This window comes from Armigeres subalbatus, chromosome 3 (genome assembly GCF_024139115.2).
Source record: "Armigeres subalbatus isolate Guangzhou_Male chromosome 3, GZ_Asu_2, whole genome shotgun sequence".
Lineage (NCBI taxonomy): Eukaryota > Metazoa > Arthropoda > Insecta > Diptera > Culicidae > Armigeres > Armigeres subalbatus.
The window spans coordinates 104909219-104935823 of record NC_085141.1 but is presented as its reverse complement, the minus strand read 5'-3'; the positions used below and the strand labels follow the sequence as shown (position 1 = coordinate 104935823).

At 38.3% G+C, this 26605-nt stretch overlaps 1 protein-coding gene across 9 annotated transcripts in view; it reads left to right on the top strand.

The window, feature by feature from the left end:
- LOC134226589 (adenylyl cyclase 78C) overlaps positions 1–25807 on the top strand; it is a 366691-nt gene extending 340884 nt beyond the window's left edge. For 8 of the 9 annotated variants that reach the window (XM_062707455.1, XM_062707450.1, XM_062707453.1 and 5 more), the window contains 6 exons: positions 17815–18206; positions 18275–20311; positions 23690–23986; positions 24053–24278; positions 24974–25119; positions 25182–25807. In XM_062707455.1, coding sequence (XP_062563439.1) covers positions 17815–18206; positions 18275–20311; positions 23690–23986; positions 24053–24278; positions 24974–25119; positions 25182–25301 — 3218 coding nt within the window. In that variant the 3' untranslated portion in view covers positions 25302–25807. Of the gene's footprint in view, positions 1–17814; positions 18207–18274; positions 20312–23689; positions 23987–24052; positions 24279–24588; positions 24650–24973; positions 25120–25181 lie in introns of all 9 variants that reach the window. The other variant, XR_009983514.1, reaches the window with a different exon arrangement.
- The last annotated feature ends 798 nt before the right edge of the window (positions 25808–26605 follow it).

Below are 26605 nucleotides of genomic sequence, written 5' to 3'. Positions count from 1 at the left end.
AGAAGTTGAACCGTTCACGTAAGGGCCACGTGCCACAGCCTGATATGTGCAAGGACATAAACGGGAACCTTCTTACGAACGAGCGTGAGGTGATCCAAAGGTGGCAGCAGCACTACGAAGAGCACCTGAATGGCGATGTGGCAGACGAAGATGGCGGTATGGTGATGGACCTGGGAGAACGCGCGCAGGACATAATTCTACCGGCCCCGGATCTCCAGGAAATCCAGAAGGAGATTGGCCGGCTGAAGAACAACAAAGCCCCTGGGGTTGACCAACTACCATGAGAGCTATTTAAACACGGTGGTGAGGCACTGGCTAAAGCGCTGCACTGGGTCATTACCAAGATTTGGGAGGAGGAAGTATTGCCGCAGGAGTGGATGGAAGGTGTCGTGTGTCCCATCTACAAAAAGGGCGATAAGCTGGATTGTAGCAACTACCGCGCAATCACATTGCTGAACGCCGCCTACAAGGTACTCTCCCAAATTTTATGCCGTCGACTAGCACCAATTGCAAGGGAGTTCGTGGGGCAGTACCAGGCGGGTTTTATGGGAGAACGCTCCACCACGGACCAGGTGTTCGCCATTCGCCAAGTACTGCAGAAGTGCCGCGAATACAACGTGCCCACACATCATCTATTCATCGACTTCAAAGCCGCATATGATACAATCGATCGGGACCAGCTATGGCAGCTAATGCACGAACACGGATTTCCGGATAAACTGACACGGTTGATCAAAGCGACGATGGATCGGGTGATGTGCGTAGTTCGAGTTTCAGGGGCATTTTCGAGTCCCTTCGAAACCCGCAGAGGGTTACGGCAAGGTGATGGTCTTTCGTGTCTGCTATTCAACATCGCTTTGGAAGGGGTAATACGAAAAGCAAGGATTAACACGAGTGGTACAATTTTCAATAAGTCCGTCCAGCTATTTGGCTTCGCCGACGACATAGATATTATGGCACGTAACTTTGAGAAGATGGAGGAAGCCTACATCAGACTGAAGAGGGAAGCCAAGCGGATCGGACTAGTCATCAACACGTCGAAGACGAAGTACATGATAGGAAGAGGTTCAAGAGAAGACAATGTGAGCCACCCACCGCGAGTTGGCATCGGTGGTGATGAAATCGAGGTGGTAGAAGAAATTGTGTACTTGGGCTCACTGGTGACTGCCGAAAATGATACCAGCAGAGAAATTCGGAGGCGTATAGTGGCTGGAAATCGTGCATACTTTGGACTCCGCAAGACGCTTCGATCGAATAGAGTTCGCCGCCGTACCAAACTGACCATCTACAAAACGCTCATTAGACCGGTAGTCCTCTACGGACACGAGACCTGGACGATGCTCGTGGAGGACCAACGCGCACTCGGAGTTTTCGAAAGGAAAGTGCTGCGTACCATCTGTGAATTTGGGGTGCAGATGGCGGACGGTACATGGAGGAGGCGAATGAACCACGAGTTGCATCAGCTGTTGGGAGAACCATCCATCGTTCACACCGCGAAAATCGGACGACTGCGGTGGGCCGAGCACGTAGCCAGAATGTCGGACAATAACCCGGTGAAAATGGTTCTCGACAACGATCCGACGGGCACAAGAAGGCGAGGTGCGCAGCGGGCAAGGTGGATCGATCAGGTGGAAGATGACTTGCGGACCCTCCGTAGACTGCGTGGCTGGCGACGTGTTGCCATGGACCGAGCCGAATGGAGAAGACTCTTACATACCGCACAGGCCACTTCGGCCGGTCTGAATAAATAAATAAATAAGACACATTAGAGGTCGTAGCACATCCAGCCGAAACATTTAAATTGAAAAAAACAAATGCTCGAGAAGCAGAAAAGTGTGACAGAAAATTTTAAATGCGTCTTTCCGCGAGCACAGCCTACTCCGTTTTTTATATTATCATTAGCATCCTAATAATTTCATAAGACAAGTTCGTACAAAATGCAATTCCTTCGCGAAGGTTGTGTATGCACGAGTATCAAGTGACGCTTGAAGTTACTTTTCTTGGCACATGATAGCAGTTTTCGACAGTGCTTACATCTAATGGTTAAATCCTGGAGATGTTCAAATTGAGCATTTATGATTGCCAGAGGCGCATCCACGTTCCAAATCGTGGGTAGGACAGTGGAGGCCCAAATCATTAATGTCATAAAATATGTTTTAAATTCCATCAGTATAACCAATGTATATGACTTATATGAGCATTATATAACATACTATAACAAGTAAAGTAATAAAAACGTTTATGAAATGCTTTTATAATACATGCATATATGTTGTATATTAGTTATTATTTACATTTTTAAAACTATTAAGTTGTTTTTGAGTTATAAAAATGTTTTGAATAACGCAAGCAAATTTTTGACCACGCCATAATTATGACAAAAGAAAAATGACATTTTATTCCATTTATATATTTATAATTCGATTTCTTAATGATCACCCATAATGCGCATAAAGTTGATTTTCAACAAATTCAGTTAAATTATTGACTGCAAAATGAGTGTGTTAAATGTATTTTTCCTTGCCATTCGAGATTTATTGTGTAACTTTCGATTGCACTTGGTGTAAATTCTTGCGCCACCTGCAAAATTAAAGAAAGCATTCATCGTTTTTATTTATTGACACATATCCTAAAAAATATCCGAAACCATTGCAATGGACGAGGCAATGAAGTCTTTCTGGGTGACATCACAGTGTCAATCAAAATGTTTGTTACCGACCGCAAAAAAAATTGACTTCTCAAAAAAATTAAAACCTTTTTAATAATTTTGAGTTCTATGTACATCTCGATGTTTCCCTTTTAAATTCATAGACTCATATTAGAGAGTCAACTGAAATGGAGAAGTACATATAGAAGAGATGCACTGATATAGTTCCTTTGGGAATTCTATTCCGTGTAAATGTTTGTATTCATTCATATACATTACTACTCTTTTGGTAAAACAAAACTAAATATTTTTCAAGGGGACTTGTGATTGCGTTCATTATTCCGGAGCGCAAGAATCACGATGCAAATCTCTATTTCGACAACAGATATAACTTGTTTGTAGCGCTGAATTGATTGCCAAAACAGCACTACATAAAAAGTTCTTTTTTGAAATAATCCTATTGTGCGAACAAAATGTTAAACAATTGGAATACTTTTTGGTCATGTGTTACTATTGTTCAGCCAACACTGTATTTTTTACTTCGAATTCGAATCATTGCTTTGTTATACAAGGATGCTGTAACTGCGTTCAAAACTAAACTCGGATGCAGCTTCATAACATATTTAAAACTTGTTGCATATTTGTTACGAGTAAGTTATTTTAACATAGAAATAACTGTTTTCAGTAACTTCAGAATGTAGAAGGAAGTCACATCATAAACATTGACGAACCTTGCCATTAGTTCCCAGTTAGTTTCGAACTGCCAAGAAGGAGAGATCATGCGATGAGTAATTGCAGATATGAAATATGCCTGGCATCCGTCGCCGAAGAACTGCTCAAACGGTCTCAGTCTGTTAAACAGGATTTTGAACGCCGAGCTCAGGAGCGTAATTCATTTGTGATTGGTACATTCTAGTCTTTGTCCTTTCTTATATATCGAGCATAATGAATCTAAAAATCATTTTCAAATGATTGAATACTAATTTCATCTAATCATATTTTTGCAGACATGACATTTTTCTCATATAAATCGACGAGTCAAGTACGGGACACTGTTTAGGCCGAAATACGTATCTGTCAAAGGTGTAAGGTGTAATTGTAAGAACTAGTCTTAAGACAAGTAAAGACATTCCACTAAAACTTCAAAATTATTTTCTTACCCATATAAATGTTTTTAGTTTTCTTCGTCTTTTTATTATTGCAGAAATAAATGCGATAATTAACTTGTTATATATTCGTCAAAAAATGCATATCATGTATACAACCGCATTTATATAACATCAATAAAACATTCACAATGGGGCCCTCCTTAGCCGTGCGGTAAGATGCGCGGCTACAAAGCAAGACCATGCTGAGGGTGGCTGGGTTCGATTCCCGGTGCCGGTCTAGACAATTTTCGGATTGGAAATTGTCTCGACTTCCCTGGGCATAAAAGTATCATCGTGTTAGCCTCATGATATACGAATGCAGAAATGGTAACTTGGCTTAGAAATCTCGTAGTTAATAACTGTGGAAGTTCTTAATGAACACTAAGCTGCGAGGCGGCAATGTCCCAGTGGGGGATGTAATGCCAACGAAGAAGAAGAAGAAAACATTCACAATGTTAGTTTCGATGAATGCTATAATGAAGTCATATTTACTTCTTGTTGACAAAGATGTAACAAAGAATAATTTCGCTTGAAAATGTTTACTTCAAACACTTTTAAACCTTTTATATAACAAAGAAGTTTATCCTTGTCACTATTACAACTTAAATACAACAAGTTTTTTATTTTTCTACGAAAGTAGATGTTTTTAGTGTTACTTGGGGGTCTAAGATTTTGTGACAGTTCATGTACTAGGTATACAAAAAAGCGTGACAGAGGGGGGGGAGGAGGTCTAGAAATCCCAAAAAGTAGTGGACGTCATATTTAAATCGCCCCTAAGCACGCGTCGCTGATACTTTTTCAAAATCATATTTGTTGTAGAAAAAAAAAGCATTCAATGATGAAAATGATGACGATTTGATGATTGTTTGTGCTTCCCGTATCCCCTTAAGAATGCACTATGGTCCAGGATACAGATTTACGCGGAAAGATGCATTTTACTCCAAAACTATATTTTTTAGAAAAAACTGTTGTTCTACAAATTTGTTCGAAATAGTAAGGCCATCATTATGGTTCTACCGAAAAATAGGGTGGCCTATCATTAAAAAAAAATAGAAAATATTTTTTTTATTTCTCGGAATACTGACATGTTATGTTCTACAAAGTTGTAGCGCAGCTTATTCCAATCAATTTCGCTAAAAAAAATTTTCTGTGGCTCTTAAGTTGGCTGATTTAGAGCAATTTTACCTAATTGGATTAGGGTGTACCTTGAAAAAACAGTATTTTTGATCTACTATTTTTGTTTTGGATTTCTCGAAAAAGTCGTGTTCAGGTGACTTTTAGAGCTCAGAAAAATGCAACTTTTGATGGGTAAATATGCTCAATATCTTTTTCCGATCAAAAGTTATAATCGTTTTTCTGTCAAAATTACATTTTTTCATAAATTGATATCTCCGGTTAGGGCAGACCAAAAAAATATGTTTACACGGCATTTGAAAGAGAAATTAATATTCTTTATTATGTCAAAAAATTGGGGATATGTTATTTTTTTATCTCAAGTTTTATCAATTTTACTAAAATCATGTTTTTTCAAATAAATTATTATAACTCGACAACGGAAGAAGATACAGACGATATTCTTATAGCAAATAGCAGAACACGCGTTTTGAAAAGCCCCAAAAGTCTTTGGAACTTGTTATTCGTGAGAAATGAAAACTAAAAAATCTACAGCTTCAACACTTTTTATAAGTTTTATCATTATCATCGTATTGCAAGATTTACGAGAAAAGATGCATTTTCGGTCTGAAGCATACTTTTAAGAAACAAAGTTTGTTCTACAAAGTTGTTCTGGATACTTGGGCCCTTATTATAGAGTTACCGAAAAATAGGGTGGGCCATTTTATCAAAATGTGAAATTTTTATTTTTTTTATTTTGCGGAATATTGACATAAAATGGTCTACAAAGTTGTAGCGCACCTTTTTCCAGTCAACTTTGCTATATAAACTTTTCATGTAGCTCTCAAGCTCACTTGTTTAGAGTAATTTTACTTACCAGGATTAGGGTGTCCCTTAAAAAACAATATTTATGATCTGCTCATTTCATTTTTTATTTTTCACGGATGTCACCTTCTGAAGACTTTTGGGGCTTTTTAAAACGCGTGTTTTGTTATAAGAATATCGTCTGTATCTTCTTCTGTTGTCGAGTTAAATCAATTTATTTGAAAAAAACATGATTTTAGTAAAATTGGTTAAACTTAAGATAAAAAAATAACATATCCCCAATTTTTTGACACAATAAAGAATATGAGTTCCTCTTTCAGATGCCGTGTGAATATATTTTTTTGGTCTGCCCTAACCGGAGATATCAACTTATGAAAAAAATGTAATTTTGACAGAAAAACGATTATAACTTTTTATCGGAAAAAGATATTGACCATATTTACCAATAAAAAGTTGCATTTTTTTGAGCTCTAAAAGTCACCTGAAGACGACTTTTTCGAGAAATCTAAAACAAAAAAAGTAGATAAATAATACTGTTTTTTTTAGGTACACCCTAATCCAATTAGGTAAAATTGCTCTAAATCAACCAACTCAAGAGCTACAGAAAAAGTTTTTTTAAGCAAAATTGATTGAAATAAGCTGCGCTACAACTTTGTCGAACATAACATGTCAATATTCTGAGAAATAAAAAAAAATATTTTCTAATTTTTTTTTATGATGGGCCACCCTATTTTTCGGTAGAACCATAATGATGGCCTTACTATTTCGAACAATTTTGTAGAACAACATTTTTTTCTAAAAAATATAGTTTTGGCGTAAACTTCATCTTTCCGCGTAAATCTGTATCCTGGACCATAGTGCAATGTTTAGCCGCGGCAGACGACTCCGACGCGTGTTGTACACCGTCGAGAGTTTTGAGCGCAGACATACTGCAACGAAGTAGTGGTCGGATTCAATATTCGCACAGCGGTAAGTGCGTACATTCGTGATGTCGGAGAAGAATTTATCGTCGATTAGAACGTGGTCGATTTGGTTTTCCGTTTCTTGGTTAGGTGATCTCCATGTGACCTTGTGGATATTTTTGCGGGGAAAGAAGGTGCTTCAGACTACAATTCCGCTGGAGGCTGTGAAGTTTAGGCATCGTTGGCCGTTATAATTCGACACGGTGTCCAGACCGGTCTATACGTTTCTTCCCTTGCTACCTGTGCGTTCATGTCGCCGATGACGATTTTGACGTCCCGCAGTGGGCATCTGTCATATATCTGTTCAGAGGCGCGGTCACGTTCCAAGACGTGGGTAGGACAAAAACTGAATTTCAGGGACTTTCGGATTTCAAGAGATTTTTCCGGACATCCTCGGATAAGTTATTAAACTCGCTATGACTAATCATTACACTTCCAGAGTTCGTAGATCATTTCCAAGAAGCATGTCTTACGAATTTTCAGAAGTGGTTATGGATTCTGTGATTTAAAAAAAATGGTTTCAATCAATTATCATTAGCTTCTAGGAATTCGAACCTTTAGTAATCTTCAGAAACATCGTTATGGTCTTATGAGAGCTTATGATCGTCCAAGAATCTTTCAGGGTGTTCAGTACTATTCACGGGTTTTCAGAATTCTCAAGAATAACGATACTCCGAATCTCCTCATAGGCTTGCTATCACACATCCGGATGTACTACAATTATTATAAACTACTTCATATTTGCATTGTTCTTGTTTAGTTTATCTTTAGGAGATGAGCTTGGCAGTCTAGTGACTGCTGGAGAATACATCACATAATGTGGCATTGACAACATCACTTTTCCAAGTGAATCCTTGATCTATACTCCTGTTGTAGAGGTATTCTCGATCTCTAATAGCATAAAAAACTACACACTACACGCGCCGTAATTGATTTAAATTTGAGCGTTATAAATCGCGTATATCCAGAATAGATGGTAAATCCCAACTTTTATTCACGGAGAAGCAACCATTGACAAGTACAGGCAGTCTAAGCTAAATTAAGCTAAGCTGTATATCATCGTTTAGATATTCAACTTTTGTGTTTAGATATTCAACACCGACATGTGTGTATTAGACCGACATGTCAGTTATTATAAAATTTCAGAAAATTATCTGAGCCTCCCTGAACTAACAGAAATGATTACGAGCTTCCAGAAAAATTTCAACAATTGTATGGAAGAGCAGAAACTATTAGGAAATTCAAGACTTTTTGGAAAATCTCAATACATAATTGAAACTTTTTAGCTTGTCAGTTTAACCTCTGATAAACTTTCAAACATCTGATTAAGTTAGGTATGGTATTTTCTTACAATAGTGCCATAATCATGGGTAGAACAATGCTTCGACTGTCCTACCCAGGAATTTTCATGCGTAGGACATGTCCTACTTGTCCCACCCACTCCCGGCGCCACTGTATCTGTTCCAGCTATGCGTAGAACGCTTCTTTCTCGTCGTCGGGTGGGCTGTGCACGTTTATGATGCTATAGTATACTCTATAATATGCATGTATTCGTATAACACTTCATGACTCATAAAGATATATGGTATATAAATTTGTGTAATACCCATAGACTAGACTATGCATATTGAAAACAGCTCACCCTGGTTCGAAAAATGCATTTAAATTCGATGTTTCATGTTCCTGTTGAAAATTATTTTGTTCGGTAATTGAAACTTCTTTATAACTTTGACGAAATTAAACACTGAAATTTTTTGAATTATGTCTGTAAGTCGCGTCGCATCGCTCGTCGCGTTTACTCTGGCTTGCCCCTAAATATACGAAGCGCACTTGCACCACCGTAATTGTTACACGTAAGACACATTAGTGGGCGTAGGACATCCAGCCGAAACATTTAAATTGAAAGAAAAAAAATACTCGAGGAAGGAGCAGAAAACTGTGACAGAAAATGAAAAACGCGTTTTTCCGCGAGCACAGCCTACTCCGTTTTCTTGACAATGTGGCATCCTAAATCTAGATTGCTTTGAGAATAGGTCGTATGTGCAAAAGAGAGGCTCTCTTTGTTCACGCTCTTTTTCGCTTGTACATAAGCTAATTTTGCATATTTTGCCACATTTTCACTTCAGAACGTTAGACAAAGCTATAATCTTTAGATATCTGCCAAGAAATCTGAAGTAAACTTTATTATAGATCTGTAATAATCGAAAGAGAATGGAGGCAAAGAGAGACTCTCTTTTGCACATACGACCTATTCTCAAAGCACTCTAGAAATAACAAATATTAAGGCTTTGGTCCGATTCGTGAATTAAAATTAAATTAAACTTAAAAGTGACAGTTCAGAAATTATGAAATCCCCCGCTCATAAGAATGGCTGGTGCTACCCAGCAAGACCGACAAAACATCTATCAAAAATGATTCGATATCTGTCAAAAATTATCTTGCTCTGTGAGCAGGGTTATTTGCAAATTGTTGAACTGTCATTTTTTAGTTTAAATTGATTTTAATTCTCGAATCGGACCGAAGCCTAAAACTTGGCAATTGGCAACTCGTACAATTCCATTTAATTCCACCATTTGATTGTACCTGTGACGCTTGGTGCGATTTGGCAGAACCCCGGTTATTTTATCTCTGAACTAATCTTCTACGCAATACAATTTCTTGAGAATATTGTTCCGATTGATATGCTCTATTTTCAATCCATTCTGTAGTAGGCAAAAAATATTTTCAATAGCAGATTTTTCCTGCAGTTATCATCTTGACACAAGTGGTTTTGAAAGAAAGTAGAAGGTTGTATTGAAGACACGACCGCAAATCGAACGTAAAATTACGTGTAGTGAGATAGTAGATGCAAAATTCGATCATCAACATTTTGTGCATGTTCATACCGAATGAGTAATAGCAAAAGATATAGACAATTTACTAAAAAAGTAAAATTCCAAAACTGCCTGACGAAATTGAATTTTTCAATGGTTGAATACATTAAATTAATTGTTTAGAATAGTTGTATGAAATCTTAGAGAGTTTACTGATCGATTCATACCAAAACCTCCAGAATCCGTTGCAAAACGGTTGAGTTATTGGCTTTTACTTCCTGACATCTTTTCGTGTCCCAAATTTGAAACTTTGGAATGACCCCCTTATCTTACCGAAGGACGTAATTCTACGCCAAAAATTCTATCTATTTCAATGAAGATTTTCGGCATGGTTGAGGTACCCGTACCTTTAAAAAATTCAATTCTTTCGCGAAGGTTGTGTATGCACGAATATCAAGTGACGCTTCAAGTTACTTTTCTTGGCACATGATAGCAGTTTTCGACAGTGCTTACATCTAATGGTTAAATCCTGGAGATGTTCAAATTGAGCATTTATGATTGCCAGAGGCGTTCCAAATCGTGGGTAGGACAAATAGGGAATGCCGTTTTGCACAACCAGTTCTGGTATTAGAATTAAGCGATTCTTCACAAGTCACAATAGATCTAAATACTTCTCGCAGTGGTAATAATGTCCCAACAAATAAGTGATTATCGCGTGCATTCATAGGTGTTACAAGCCCAAACTATTGAATGATAGGACTAATAACTAAACTCTTAGCAAGAGACTCTCCCACAGTCGAGATCTGCCCTGTCCACTGCCTTCTTAATGCTGGAGCAGAGAGGATTATTAGTTGGACACCTGTACTTAAGAATGGAGCAGAGAATTTTGACCTCTAACATGTGCCACATGAAGTTTTAGAACTGTTAGTGTGGGAGCTGTAATAGTAGAAATTATCTTAAAGAAATCTTACAGGGGAAGGGAGGTTGAAAAACCCAGAAAAATTGCTTACGTAATTACTGTATGACCTCCTGCTTATAGGCAGAAACGATAGCCACTAGACCACCAAGCTTGTCTCTGATTTGAGCAACAGTGCTTTTGTTGAGGAATCGAAAACAATCAGCGCTCGAGAAGTGCTTGTGGCCAGGATACTCACATAATTTGAGATTTTTCTTGATTTTTATGAAATTTGAATTTTTTAAAATTTTATGACAAAAGCAAATTTCAAGATTGTTCAAGGTTTTCCAAGAGGCATAACATACATCTTGGAGTTCTTGCAACTATCGAATATCTTTACAAGCTTCCAGAAGAAACCAAGGATCCCAGAAATTCGAAAAAATATTCAATGGTTTCAATCAATTATTGCTTACTTTTAGGATTTCATACTAACATTCAGAAATGGTTATGGATCTAGCGATTCAAAGCAAACAACCAAAAAAATCGTATGAGAATGCTCAAAGAATGCTTCCTTTACGGACTAGATTTAGAGCGGGCCTTGGGATATTTCTGGTTCCACAGATTCCAAAAAAAACTTTTAGAAGTTTGCAGAAAACTTTTTTTCTGTGGGCTTTTAATTATCCTATATTAAACGTGCTTCACTTATTATAACAAAAATTTGCTTCACTTATTATGCTTCACTTATTATAACAATTGCATTTGTAGATTTCATCAACTTCTAAAAAACCTCTGGAAAAGCCTTAGAGTGTAAAAAGTAAAGTTTAGACATCTTCGAGCGCTTTCGGGATTATGAATTGTCTGAATTCCTAAAGAATAATCAGTAGTTTATTGCTTTGAAATAGAATAGAATTGCATAACACACAAATTCTTGCCAACCAATGACTTCTTACCTAGTGTTACCAGATCCATTTCATATAAAAAGAGTACAAATTTCTCAATTTAAAAAAAAGAGTGCAAGTAAGAGTACAAACGCAAGGATTAAACAAGGCATGATGGACATATTTATTACTTGTATTTATTATTGCTTCAAAAACCATTGTGAAAAGTTAATTGTGCTATTGTTATATTAATTAATGACGCACAAATTATTCGAACAAATTAAATATATTTGTTGTTGTTCCTGACTTCCAGCAGTAGCGCTTTATCATGCAGGACTGAGTCAAGAAACTCCTGGCATTTAACCATTATTAACGCTTGTAACGACTCTGGTAGCAAACGATTTCGAGTATCTGACCAAAATAAATTCATAAAACTAAAAAGCCGCTGTACACTAGTTTTGTGACTCGGTAAAGCGTAAAAATATTGACAGAACTTTTGCAGTTCAGACCTGGCTTACGGTATGTACCGAATGTTGCTCGATGAACTTCTTGTCTGATCCCTTTTCATCGATGAACTTGCTTAGGTTGGTCAACTGGCCGAAAAGAGCTGATTCATCGATCTCAATTCCTTTTCCTTGGAGAAATTCAACAGATACCTCGGCTTCATTCCATTTTGGAGCTTTCTTCAATGACATCCAATCGAAGACTTCAAGTTCGGTGAAATGGTACATCCATTTGTCCAAATACTCAACGCAGTTAGTGTAGACATCCAGAAATGATTTTCTGATCTTTGCAACATGTTCAGGTCGGTTCAAGTCTCTGAAGATTTTTTTACCTTTTGAAATTGTAAGATTGTATATTTCTATGAATCTATATTTTCAGAGATACAAACTTTTCGTAAAAAATGCGATACACAGTTTTTTTTAGAAAATGTGAACTTTTTATGAAATAAATATCGAGTAATATAAAAATCTTATAAATTAGAAAAAAATAAGTCCATAGCTGCTAGTTGCAGCTTTTAATAACATAAAAAATATGACAAATGCGCGGCATTCTTCTTTACAGTTGAAATAGTTGTGCTATTGTAATTATAATAATTATAAAAATAAAATAAAAATATTTCTTACCTGAATTGGTAAAAACTGTTGCTTCTTGCGTTCCAATAGTTGCTGGCGAATAGAATTCAATGTAGAAATTATCTCCAGTAAACTTTTATCAGCTGCTTCTATTTGTTCGATATTTTAATGGAACATCACAGGACATCACAGAGTAGACAAACCATAAGCATGATTCGTTGATGTCGTCTTCAAAAAACCTTTCAAGTAATTTGGATGGACTTGGAATCGATGCGAAGTAACTTTTCAGAGCAGGATGTAGATGAATTATTCTTTCGACTGTGGGCATCAAAGAGAGCCATCTTGTCTTTGTATGTTTCAGGACCCTTTTGTACTCTGTGTCCACGAACTCGCAGAAACTCTTCAATTGCTCCGTACGTACGGTGTAAATCGAGAAAAAACTGTAAATCTTTTGAATAAGCACTTCTATGTCAATATCCAACCGATCTAGACCATGCCGATCAGAGTTATGGAAAATATGAGCAGGGTAGCCAATGATTGTATGACATTTGCCAGAAAACCATTTGCCAGAATCAATTTGCCAGAAGGATTTTTGCCAGAAACCCATTTGCTAGAATGGACCATATGCCAGAAAGCCATTCCCCAGAATAGACCATTTGCCAGAATGTAATTTGCCAGAATGTACATTCCCCAGAAATAGTAAGTATTCCCCACAAAAGTAATTATATTAAGAAGGAAATTTTGCATAACGGGAATTTGGCATTGTTTACTAATGAAGGGATTTTCGGTATAACTAATTTTCATAAAAGAGATTATTTAACACATTAGACAGTTTTCAGAAAGATGTATACTATTTGTCAAAAAATTACAATAATGTTTGTCTAAAACCAAACAAACTGCTTACGAATGGATATCATTTCTTCGCCTTATTCCAGACACAGACTTCATTTTAAAAATTGAGTCATACCTACAATTGGATAATATTATTTTAAATAATACTGGACGGCTATTGAAGAAGTTATATCTACAAGTCTAGGCAAAATGTCTACTTCTAAAGAAGGAATCATATCCACAATTGCCATATTCAAACACGGGCATGGGCAAACACCCACTTTTAAAGAAGGGATAACATCTACCCTTGCCTTAATCGGAGCAAGCGCGTTCTTCCCAACCACCATTGCTTTAGCAAACGCCTATTTTCAAAGAATGGATCACATCCACCATTGCCTTAATCCGGACAAGCGCCTATTTTTAAAGAAGGAATAACATCCACCATTGCCTTAATCCGGGCAAGCGGCTACTTTCAATGAAGAAATCACATCTTCCATTTAATTAATCCCGGCAAAGGCCTTTTTTAAAGAAGGAATCACATCCACCATAGCCTTAGTCCGGTAAAGCAGCTGCTTTAAAAGAAGGTATCGCATTCACCATTGCCTGAATCCGGGCAAGCTCCTTTGTTTTAAGAAGGGATCGCATAGTCTATTTCATTAATGCCGGCAAACGCCTGCTTTTAAAGAAGGGATCACATTCACCATTGCCGGAATCCGGGGAAGCGCCTTCTTTAAAGAAGGGTTCATATGCACCATTGCCTTAATCCGGCCAAGCGCCTATTTTTAAAGAAGGAATTACATCCACCATTGCCTTAATCCGCGCAAGCGCCTATTTTAAAGAAAGGATCACATTCACCATTGCCTTAATCCGGGCAAGCGCCTTTTTTTTAAGAAGGTATCATACCCACCTGTATGGTGCGAATAGACTCGATTTGGTTATCAAACTGAAGCCAAAATTTTCTATTGTGCCGGAGCCAAACATTGAAGATTGGGGTTATGTTCATTTAAGATCTTATATTGAAAAGTATTGTTATTATTATGGGAAGAAAATTTAAAAAAAAAACTTAGTTTGAGTTTTGTTTGGAAAAAATGGAAAATTAGTAGGAATACAACTAAAAAGCACTCGTTACGAAATTTCACGAGATTCAGCAGCTAGTTGGAGCAGGATGTATGTAAACCATCGTAAAGTCATGTAAAGTCTCGCGCATTTATGCGCCCTTATGGAGCATGAAAAGAGAAATTCGAAGAGCGGGAAATGTTTGACAGCCAAGTAACTGCAAAATAATTTGGCTTATGGGAGTGATTTCAAAATATCCCTCTACTCGCTTGAGAACAAAAAAGCGACTCTATCCACAGCATCCAGATACCCACCATTGCTTTAATCCTGGCAAACGTCTATTTTTAAAGAAAATTTCACATCCACCATTTCCTTGATCCGGGCAAGCGCCTATTTTTTAAGAAGGGATCATATCCATCATGGCAATCCGGACAAACACTTATTTGAAAGAAAGAATCGCATCCACCATTGCCGCAGGGCATCACATCCGGGCAAGTGGCTTTACCCGGCTTATGTATGCTTTCTTCGAAAGAATTACGTCTTTTCAGTTCTATTATCGACCGGTGCGATGTTATATTCCTCACTAACATGTTTTCTAAAAACAACAAAATTATGAAAAATGTCCCTTATGCTAAATGACCCTCTCTTTTGACGCTGCTCACAGTTATGCCAAAAGTTCATGGCGTTATGAATTATTGCGCATACTGGGCAAACGCGTGAATGGCAAATAGAAGATATGCCACAAACTCGTCTTATGACAAGTGAAGACATTCCACTAAAAAGCTCAAAATAATTTTCTTAACCAAATAGAAGATGACCAATTCTGGGGAATGGTGCATTCTGGCAAACGGCTTTCTGGGGAATGGTCCATTCTGGCAAATTGATTCTGGCAAAATGCCTTCTGGCAAATGACTTTCTGGCGAATGTCATACAACCTAGCCAATACCAACAATATCACGAGTTGTCGCATTATTCAGATGATAAAACACGTTTTCTTTTCCCGTGTGCTTGACGCCACCAAAGTTTGTATTGCAATTGTCATCAGAAAATGCAATACATTTGTCTAGCAAATCATACTTTTTAAAAGTTGTAATTAATAGCTCGGTTATCCGAGCAGCAATTTCATTTTAAAGCGATTCGAAAGCAATCAAATATTGCCGAATTCCTTTGAGAGGATCAAAAAACTGTTTTAACACTGGAAACATTTATGTTGCCCCGTGATTGCTGCCATCTGTACTAACACCGATGAATGGTGACGAGCTTTCCTCCAGTTCCCGCAAGCATATTTTGACCGAATGCGGGGCAAGAACCTTATTCACCACAGCTTCGGTCTTTGTTCTAGCACAAGCAAATTTTGAAGCAATCTCTGAATCCGGGAATAGTTTCGCGAGCAGCTTATTCGAGCAGTCACTGCTGAGATAGCTTTGGTTGTGCTGAACGACGTGGTAAGTCATTGATGCCTCGGCAGCAAGTACTTTCAGTTCGAACGAAGAGTTTTGTTTCACGAACAACTTATCCATTTTGTTGGAAAACCCAATTGCCTGAATATTCGACTGGTGTTTTTTGGATTCTCGATGTTGTAAAATATCAGCTCTGCCTTTGTTTGCAATGGAAATCGTTTTGTTGTTACATACCGAGCAGCTTACTTCCGATTCGACAGGTGTGGTATTAAACTCCGGAAATTCCTTCTGCAACGCTTCCGTGAATTTGTTCTTGCGCCTGGACATGTCGAACTAATGAAATAAATGCTATTATAACTTTTATATACGTATATTAGTAACATTTACCGTGGTTTATTATCATAAAAAAACAAAATAATTCGTGATCGGAGACTGTTTGCATGAACTGGCGTTAGAACTACACACAAAAGATTGACATACGCTAGCAGAAGAATGAATTCTGTCATCAAAAGAAAAAGTAGAATCATGAAAATAATTTCACAGCGAGGTATGGGATGCAGCTTTCAAAATAATTTTCCAAATTTCAAAATGAAATTTATTTACAAATAATGATTATCAACTTAATACATAAATTAATTTGGTTGTTAATGACAATGAAGTTTTTTCTTGAAATGATTCCAGAGATGGTACTACTTTTAATCTTTATTAAATTTCTAATCCCGCCTAATAAATCATTTTCAAAAAAATCTCTGTTTGTAATTTTTAAAATTATTTTCAATTCTATTGCCTATACCTTGCTGTGTTAAATTTCAGTGATTCTACTTTTCCTCTGATAACAGCGTTCATCCACTTCTCCTCGCGTATTTGAATTTGTGCGTTGTTGCATAGTAGATCTGCAATAACGAAATTGTCGCTGTTCATGATACTGTCGGTTTTCAATTTTCATCAGGGAAGTGAATGTAGTGTTGTATATTTGATAATTAAAAGAGTCGTTATTTAAACAACAGTTAGTCAGGTTTTCACCAAACTCATAAATTAGAAATTGTGTTTGAAGCCAAAGTGACACATTTTTTAAAATATTTCTTTGATGTTGAAATGCCAAAAGAGTACATATTATCTTATTTATCCGAAAAGAAGAGTACACATTTTTTTGTCTCAAAAAGAGTACATGTACTCTAAAAAGAGTACGTCTGGTAACACTATCTTACCATAATCATGGGTGGGACAATGCTTTGATTGTCCCACCCAGGAAAATCCATGTGTAGGACATGTCCTACTTGTCCCACCCACCCCGGCACCACTGATGATTGCTGAGGACGCTTCGCGCTCTTCGCATCTCATCCTTTTTTTTGTTGCCAGACATTTCCGCATGTTTATCAAACTGCGAATAAATCCGGGTTTATATCTTACCGCACTTTTACTTGCTAAAAACTGATTTATTTTATTTTGCATTAGCAAATAACAGCAACTGGCTTTCCAAATGCAACAGATGACAGAGAAAACTGCTTCGCGCAAAACAGTGTACTGTGATCAAACAATCCCATAATTTTGAACATGAACACTGTGCTCGTGTTCAAACATTTTGAACAGAACACGAGTAGCTCATGTTCAAATGCATCTCTGGTTACTAATAGAACCAATTCGATAAATTGGGACGATGTCTGTGTATGCATGTGTGTATTTATATTGTGTTAAACTGATTTAGCGCCTTTTCCTTTAATTCCAACTAAATAAATGTTTGTCTCTCCCTAGCCTAATTCAGAAGAATTTTCAGTACAAAATGAGAAGAATTTCCCGATACTAAGATGTGTACTTTTTTTTGCGATTTATGCGATCAATGAAGATAAATTGTTCAAACGCATCACAGAGGTAACAAATTTGAGATACAGCAAATCAAGCGAGTATTCCGTTTATCGTTTGAAAAAGAAGGATAGCACCATTACCTTGCAAGCTTGTACATGACTCTTCTTTGAGCTTGCATGCGACTACAACTTGTATTATACTTCCGAATGTTTCATCAAATGTTCCTTACAATTTGTCGCGTCTGCGTATCAACACGAATGCTACCAGTTAGCCATTATTGGGTATTGTCAAACCCATTTTTGAAAATCATGTGATTTGAATAAAATGTAGGTATCTAACAACTTTAAATCCCTCTCGTTCATTGCAGTCCTTCCGATGTTCGTCAACAATGACATCCGCAAGGAAATGTACAAATCTCCGGAGCAGCCCCAGGTGGACACACAGTTCAAGAAGCTCTACATCTACCACATGGACAACGTGAGTATTCTGTTCGCCGATATCAAGGGGTTCACCGAGCTGGCCAGCAAAACATCGGCCCAGCAGTTGGTGAAGGTGTTGAACGATCTGTTCGCGCGGTTCGACAAGATCGCCGAGGATAATCACTGTTTAAGGATCAAACTATTGGGGGATTGCTACTATTGCGTGTCGATGTTCGATAGCCAAAGTTGGAAAAGCCGTCCGGACCACGCGGTTTGTAGCGTGGAGACGGGACTGCACATGATCAAGGCGATCAAGGACGTTCGGGTTCAAACGAATGTGGTAAGTTAGTTGCGATTGAAGTTTTGTTTCCAATATGGAAGTTAATTATCCGTGATTTTATTCTTCAGGTTGACCTAGATATGCGAATTGGAATTCACAGCGGCTCGGTAATGTGTGGTGTGCTGGGTGAAAAGAAGTGGCATTTTGATGTGTGGTCCAACGATGTGATAATTGCCAACCATATGGAATCTGGAGGAGTTCCTGGACGGGTACACATATCGGAAGCCACACTGAATTGTTTGAACGATACGTATGAGGTTGAGCCGGGAAATGGAGCAAGTCGTGACGGCCATCTTAAGATGATGAACATCAAGACATATCTAATTAAGCGGACCGAACCGCTACGGCCGAGGAAAAGACTGATGAACCGTATGAGTACGCTGCAGTTTGAAAAGGAAACTATAAATAGGATTAACGACGCGAGAAATCGAAAGGATTCAAAGACGCCGAGTGTTGCTTCTAGCGGAACCACTAACAATAATCATATCGCAAAACGTTGCTCCAAATCGACAATACACGAGGACGAAACAACCACGGACTGGACGCCGGAGATTCCGTTCGGTAATTTGAACCATGTTGGGGTCAACGCAGTCGAAAGCTTCCGGGACAAACAAATCTACGACACGGAGGACACGATTCCTTCGACAGAAGAAGTGGACGATATCATCGATCAAAATATTCAGATCAACTCTAACAAACAAATGCGGGAGGAATATCTTTACACGTGGACGCTCAAATTTAAGGATTCGTCACAAGAGGGAACATTCTGCCAACTCCGAGAAGATATGTTTCGCTCTAACATGCTATGCGTATTCGTTGTTTGGATTTTCATCGTACTTTGCCAAGCTGTGATTATCCCCAAATGCACCGTACTCATCGTTTCCCTTTCAATTACGACTTTTATACTGACGATTGGCTGTGTTTTGGTTATGGCTGAAGAGTTTTCTACGCTTCCTACATTTTTGCAGAAAAGTTCTTCCTCATTGGTGCATGATCGCAAACGGCGAACAATATTCGTTTGCATAACGATCATCCTTATGTCCGGAGCTAGTTCGATGGGGTTGGTCATGTGCGATCTTGATGAATCGACCATCACTTCATCGGAAACCATACATAAAGAGCCGGCCGTTGCATATCTTCAGATACCAGGTGCCAAACAGGAGCTCCAACTCAATCTCACCGTAACGGCAGCAATCAACCAAAATGTGATTCTCAACTCACACAAAACCGTCAACCTTGATCTGGACACTTTGCTCGCTGAACAGAACAAAACGCTTAAGGATCTTGATGAGCAAGAGCTGAAATCCCTCGGCCTTACTCCCATCTACATCGAGCTTCCCCAAAATTACAAAATTACTTCGATCAATACCTCCGATGATCCTATTCCTGATATGATTTCCAATCACATTTACACGACATTCACAGCAGTCGATAGTGTCGGCCACCAAGTTTGTGTCCATCCGGACTACGTGGTTTTCACCTGGGTTCTCTGCCTCATTTCCCTTGCCACAGCCCTCAAACTCTACTACCTCGTCAAAACCTTCATGGCCCTCACCATGGTCGCGTGTTACTCGATTCTCATCCTTCTCGTGTTCAACGAAGTATTCCAGCGGTACGACGTCCAGTACATGCAAGCCAGTGAAATGCCCCTGGCCGCCCAGATGATGATTCTGCTGGTCGTGTTCCTAACCATGGTCACCTACCACGCCCGCCTGGTGGAGGTCACATCTCGATTGGACTTCATCTGGAAGGAACAGGCAGAAAAGGAACTGTCCAACATGAAGTCGAATCGCCACCTGAATGACCTCCTGATCAAAAACATTCTGCCGGATCACGTGGCGTTGTATTATCTTTCGGAGGAACGGGCTGACGAACTGTACGCTCAGATGCACGAACTGTGCGGTGTCATGTTTGCGTCGATTCCAAACTTTCAGGATTTCTACTCGGAGGACATTGAGAATGGGAAGGCCTGCATACGAATTTTGAACGAGATTATTTCGGACTTCGACTCACTGCTGGAGGAGGAGCGATTCAAAACGGTCGAGAAGATAAAAACGGTGGGGGCGACCTACATGGCGGCGTCCAATTTGCGCTCGGGAAACAAGGTAAGGAATTTTATTCATGTACACAAAAGAGTTCCCATTTTGTATCGCTTAAATGTCAAACGATGCATGCATCCGTTGTGGTTTTTTAGTGACACCTCGATTTTGTCACAACAAATACAAACTCGTGGTGGCTTCAACCTGAATCTAATCTAATTCAAATCCAATTCAAATCCAACCCTAATTCAATCCAAATCTAACCCAAATCCAATCCAAATCCAATCCCATTCCAATCCAATTCCAATCCAAATCCAATCCAAATCCAATCCAAATCCAATCCAAATCCAATCCAAATCAATCAAATCCAAACCAATCCAAATCAATCCAAATCAATCAAATCCAATCCAAATCAATCCAAACCAATCCAAATCAATCCAAACCAATCCAAACCAATCCAAATCAATCCAAATCAATCCAAATCAATCCAAATCAATCCAAATCAATCCAAATCCAATCCAAATCAATCCAAATCCAATCAAATCAATCCAAACCAATCCAAATCAATCCAAATCAATCCAAATCAATCCAAATCAATCCAAATCCAATCCAAATCCAATCCAAATCAATCAAACCAATCAAATCAATCCAAACCAATCCAAATCAATCCAAACCAATCCAAATCAATCAAACCAATCCAAATCAATCCAAACCAATCCAAATCAATCCAAATCAATCAAATCCAATCCAAACCAATCCAAATCCAATAAAATCAATCCAAATCAACCAAACCAATCCAAATCAATCCAAACCAATCCAAACCAATCCAAATCAATCCAAACCAATCCAAACCAATCAAATCCAATCCAAATCAATCCAAATCCAATCCAAATCCAATCCAAACCAATCCAAATCCAATCCAAACCAATCCAAACCAATCCAAACCAATCCAAACCAATCCAAATCAATCAAATCAAACCAATCCAAATCCAATCCAAATCCAATCCAAACCAATCCAAACCAATCCAAACCAATCCAAACCAATCCAAACCAATCCAAACCAATCCAAACCAATCCAAACCAATCCAAACCAATCCAATCAAATCCAATCCAAATCCAATCCAAATCCAATCCAATCCAAATCCAATCCAATTCCAATCCAATCCAAATCCAATCCAAATCCAATCCAAATCCAATCCAAATCCAATCCAAATCCAATTCAATCCAAATCCAATCGAAATCCAATCCAAATCCAATCAAATCCAATCAAATCCAATCCCAATCCTATCCAAATCCAATCCAAATCCAAATCCAATTCAAATCCAATCAAAATCCGATCCAAATCCAATCAAAATCCAATCAAAATCCATTCAAAATCCAATCCAAATCCAATCCAAATCCAATCCAAATCCAATCCAAATCCAATCCATATCCAATCCAAATACTATCCAAATCCAATCCAAATCTAATCAAATCTAATTCAAATCCAATCCAAATCCAATCCAACCAATCCAATCCAAATCCAATCCAAACCAATCAAATCAATCCAAATCAATCCAAACCAATCCAAATCAAATCAAATCCAATCCAAATCCAATCCAAACCAATCCAAACCAATCCAAATCCAATCCAAACCAATCAAATCAAATCCAAACCAATCCAAACCAACCAAATCCAATCCAAATCCAATCCAAACCAATCCAAACCAATCCAAACCAATCCAAACCAATCCAAACCAATCCAAACCAATCAAACCAATCCAAACCAATCCAAACCAATCCAAACCAATCCAAATCAATCCAAATCCAATCCAAACCAATCCAAACCAATCCAAATCCAATCCAACCAATCCAAACCAATCCAAATCCAATCCAAACCAATCCAAATCCAATCCAAACCAATCAAACCAATCCAAACCAATCCAAATCCAATCCAAACCAATCCAAACCAATCCAAACCAATCCAAATCCAATCCAAACCAATCCAAACCAATCCAAATCCAACCAAACCAATCCAAACCAATCAAACCAATCCAAACCAATCCAAACCAATCCAAACCAATCCAAACCAACCAAACCAATCCAAACCAATCAAACCAATCCAAACCAATCCAAATCCAATCCAAACCAATCCAAACCAATCCAAACCAATCCAAACCAATCCAAATCAATCAAACCAATCCAAACCAATCCAAACCAATCCAAATCCAATCAAACCAATCCAAACCAATCCAAACCAATCAAATCAATCCAAACCAATCCAAATCAATCCAAATCCAATCAAATCAATCCAAATCAATCAAATCCAATCCAAACCAATCCAAACCAATCCAAACCAATCCAAACCAATCAAATCCAATCCAAATCCAATCCAAATCCAATCCAAATCAACCAAATCCAATCCAAACCAATCCAAATCCAAACCAATCCAAACCAATCCAAACCAATCCAAATCCAAACCAATCCAAATCAAATCAAACCAATCCAAACCAATCCAAATCCAATCCAAATCCAATCAAATCCAATCCAAACCAACCAAACCAATCCAAATCCAATCCAAACCAATCCAAACCAATCCAAACCAATCCAAACCAATCCAAACCAATCCAAACCAATCCAAACCAATCCAAACCAATCCAAACCAATCCAAACCAATCAAACCAATCCAAATCCAATCCAAACCAATCCAAACCAATCAAACCAATCCAAACCAATCCAAACCAATCAAATCCAACCAATCCAAACCAATCAAATCCAATCCAAATCCAATCCAAATCCAATCCAAAACCAATCCAAACCAATCCAAATCCAATCCAAATCCAATCCAAATCCAATCCAAATCCAATCCAAATCCAATCCAAATCCAATTCAAATCCAATCCAAATCCAATCCAAATCCAATCCCAATCCAATCCCAATCCAATCCCAATCCAATCCAAATCCTGATCCAATCCAATCCAAATCCAATCCAAATCCAATCCAATTCCAATCCTAATTCAATTCAAATTCTGTCCAAATCCAATTTAAATCCTATTTGGACTCAAAGACCTAATTTAGTCCTAATTTGTATATCAACTGGAGACTCGATCAAAATTTATTATTTTCTTAAGGAGTCCTTCTTTTCTTTTATTCATCTCATATCTGGCCCTTTTTTTCACTTGTCATAATACGACTATGTACAATCCCATTGAATTCCACCACTTAATTGTATCTTGACAGATACGTATTTCGACCTCAACAGTAAGGCCGACTCGACTTAGTCGAGTCAAGTACGAGACACTGAAGACGGCCTTACTGTTGAGGTCGAAATACATATCTGTCAAGATACAATTAAGTGGTGGAATTCAATGGGATTGTACAAACTCGTCTTATGACAAGTGAAGACATTCCACTAAAAAGCTCAAAATAATTTTCTTAACTAATATCTGGCATATCTTAATTTGCAGACAAAGGTGGATGAGAAAGACGAAGAAGCGGTTTGCGATTTAGTGGAGTTCGCTTTGGCCATGCGACAGAAGCTGCAAGAAGTCAACAAGGACGCTTTCAACACGTTCCAGTTGAGGGTCGGCATCAGCAGTGGTCCCCTGGTGAGTGGAGTCATTGGGGCGAGGAAGCCCGTCTACGATATCTGGGGTAACACCGTCAACGTAGCGTCCCGGATGGATTCTACCGGGGAGAACTGGAAGGTCCAGGTTCCGGACTATACGGCAGCGTTGCTGCAAACGAAAGGGTACACGTGTGTAGTAAGTTCTTGTGTGCTTCTTCAGATTCGGAACATGTAATTGTGTAACTTTATTTTCTTTCCGCAGCAACGTGGAGAGGTCAACGTCAAGGGAAAAGGTCTCATGCTGACCTATTGGGTGCTGGGCATGAATATTTCAGCCAGTCAATTAACATCTCCGGCACTAATGCCCGCCGGGGTGCCTCAGGTTCAGACTCCGTCGTTACAGAGACAGACTTCTCAGCACAGCTCTCTGGCCGCTGTAGTGTTTGGTATGATGCAAGCGTCCAAAAGAAGCAATCATAACACAACTCGTAAGTGTCCAGTATTGCCGTTTAACCCTTAATGTTCCTATTAGGATCAGCTAAAAATGTCAGATGTTAAGTGTTTCTCTCTCTCTACCCGGTTTTCCTTCAGAATATAATCACAATAATATTCGATGTGCTCACATAGTATCGATGGTTTCTTATAGGCATTACTTTTGTTGCTGTCTGATATTTTTAGCTGGTTTCTCTTCATTTTATCACGAAACTACCACTGTCTCTTTCTAAATATACTTTTATGTGTTATACGAAAATCACTTGCATAAAAATACAAATCGCACACTTGAATCGCAATGTGCAGACAAATGTGGCTGGAGTCGTGCTAAAAACTTGACCGTCAATAAGATGCGTTTGCTGGCACCGTATGTATAAGCTTCGAATGCTTTTTGCAGAGAATTTCTCAAGCCCTGTTAACCCAGTTGTTACTAACCATGGACCTGTGTCGGTTGCTCTAATTCTTTGTTGACCAACAGTATTTCTGCCCTTGGAGTTGCCATTTGGTGAAACACAATTCTTACCTTCCACTGTATGATTGCTACCAATGTACCAGTAGCGCTCGCCATTGCCGGCATGTTCTGTATAAATTTTGATCGTTTGTATGCTTGCCGAATTTGATTCTCATCCATTACGACAAACGAGCATTTGAAATTTCAATTCATTCTAACGTTTACTAATTTTCCCTCTAGCAACCGCAACGCCGTCGCCGAAAACCCGGTTCGGGCGACGGGGAAGCACATTCAGCTCAGTGAGATTGAGTCAGAAAGTGCCGTCTAACAATCCGATCCGACGGAACACAACTCGGGTGCGAGGACGCAGCTACACAATGAAAAAGGTATTACCTTGGATTGATATATGAAACTTGAGCAAACGGATTGATTTTTGCCGAAATTTCAGCCAACCATCCCCCATTCGCCGTCGATACCGATTCCGACTTGTACCACACCGGAAAACAATGTGATACCATCCTTTCTACAGCTGCACCAGAACGTCAAAGAGGAACAGACTGGAGTGTAATCGAAAAACTGAGAGTTGATTTTGTGTTATTTTACAGAATTCTACAAACAATTTGCTAGATGTCAGCAGCTTTCTGTGTAAGGAAACAATTGGGAAAGCATTTGCGCTCCGAAAAGTGTGCTGAAAAAAAGACAGTAGCCAAATATTGTATTCTAGTCATGAAACAGAACAAATAGAAAAACCACTAACTTTATACTAACTGCACAAACTTTTCCAATGTCACATGTATTCTGTTTCTAACGGATATGCATTACAAAACAAACTAAATTAAAAATCGAGTTTTCGAAATTGAAATCAAAAACGACAATTCAAAGTATTGCACTATCTATGAATAGCAGTAGCATTACAAAAGCAGTGACAAGACACCTAAATGTGATTCTAAATGTATAATCTTTCAGTTTGAGGACTGTACTCGCTGTAAGTACTTATAAAGTATGATCAAAATTAAATAAGCTATAAAAGAAAAATGCAAAGAAAAGGAAATAAGATGTTGTAAATGAAATGTATTCCAATGATATATTTCGAATTCTGCGTTGAAGAGTCCTTGAGGATGCACAGCCATAATGAGCACAACAAGCAGATGTCTGTTCTATGACAGTTAGAAAGAAATATTTTTAATGTTCATCATTTCATCAACTAAGTTAAAAAAAACTAAGGAAACATTTCCTACTGCATCACATGGTACAGTGACAGTCGACTCTCTACATCTCGATGTTCTATGTCTCGATCCCTTCGATCTACATACATTTAGGCTTTCTACATCTCGCTAACCTCTCTATCTCGATGTGTTCTGATCATATTTTGTGCAGGACTCACTCTCCTTATGTCGATATGTTCAAATTTTTGGGATACTAGACCATATTTGGACAAAAACAAACACATCAACATCAGGAAACGACATTTGATTTGTTGGTGTTTTTCATAGCAACGAGCTTTTTTGGATCTAGTACCCATTTCAATTTTGCTTCTATTCCTCGATCTCTCCCTATCTCGATGATCCCTTCAATATCGAGATGTGGAGAGGCGACTGTAGAATGATTCTGTTCTCCGACTTAAATTTCTGTTATATACGAGAATTCGCGGTACCGTGGGACATCGAAATCCGTACACTTAATCAGTTTAGTATACTAGAAAATAGGAATCGAATGCAAATGAAACGTACATTGACACAGGAGCATGGAGGCTTCTATTTTTGAGACACTTCAAAAGTAGAAGCCTACATGCTCCTGTGTCAATGTACGTTTCATTTGCATTCGATTTCTATTTTCTAGTATACTAAGCTGGTAATACATCTACACATTAAA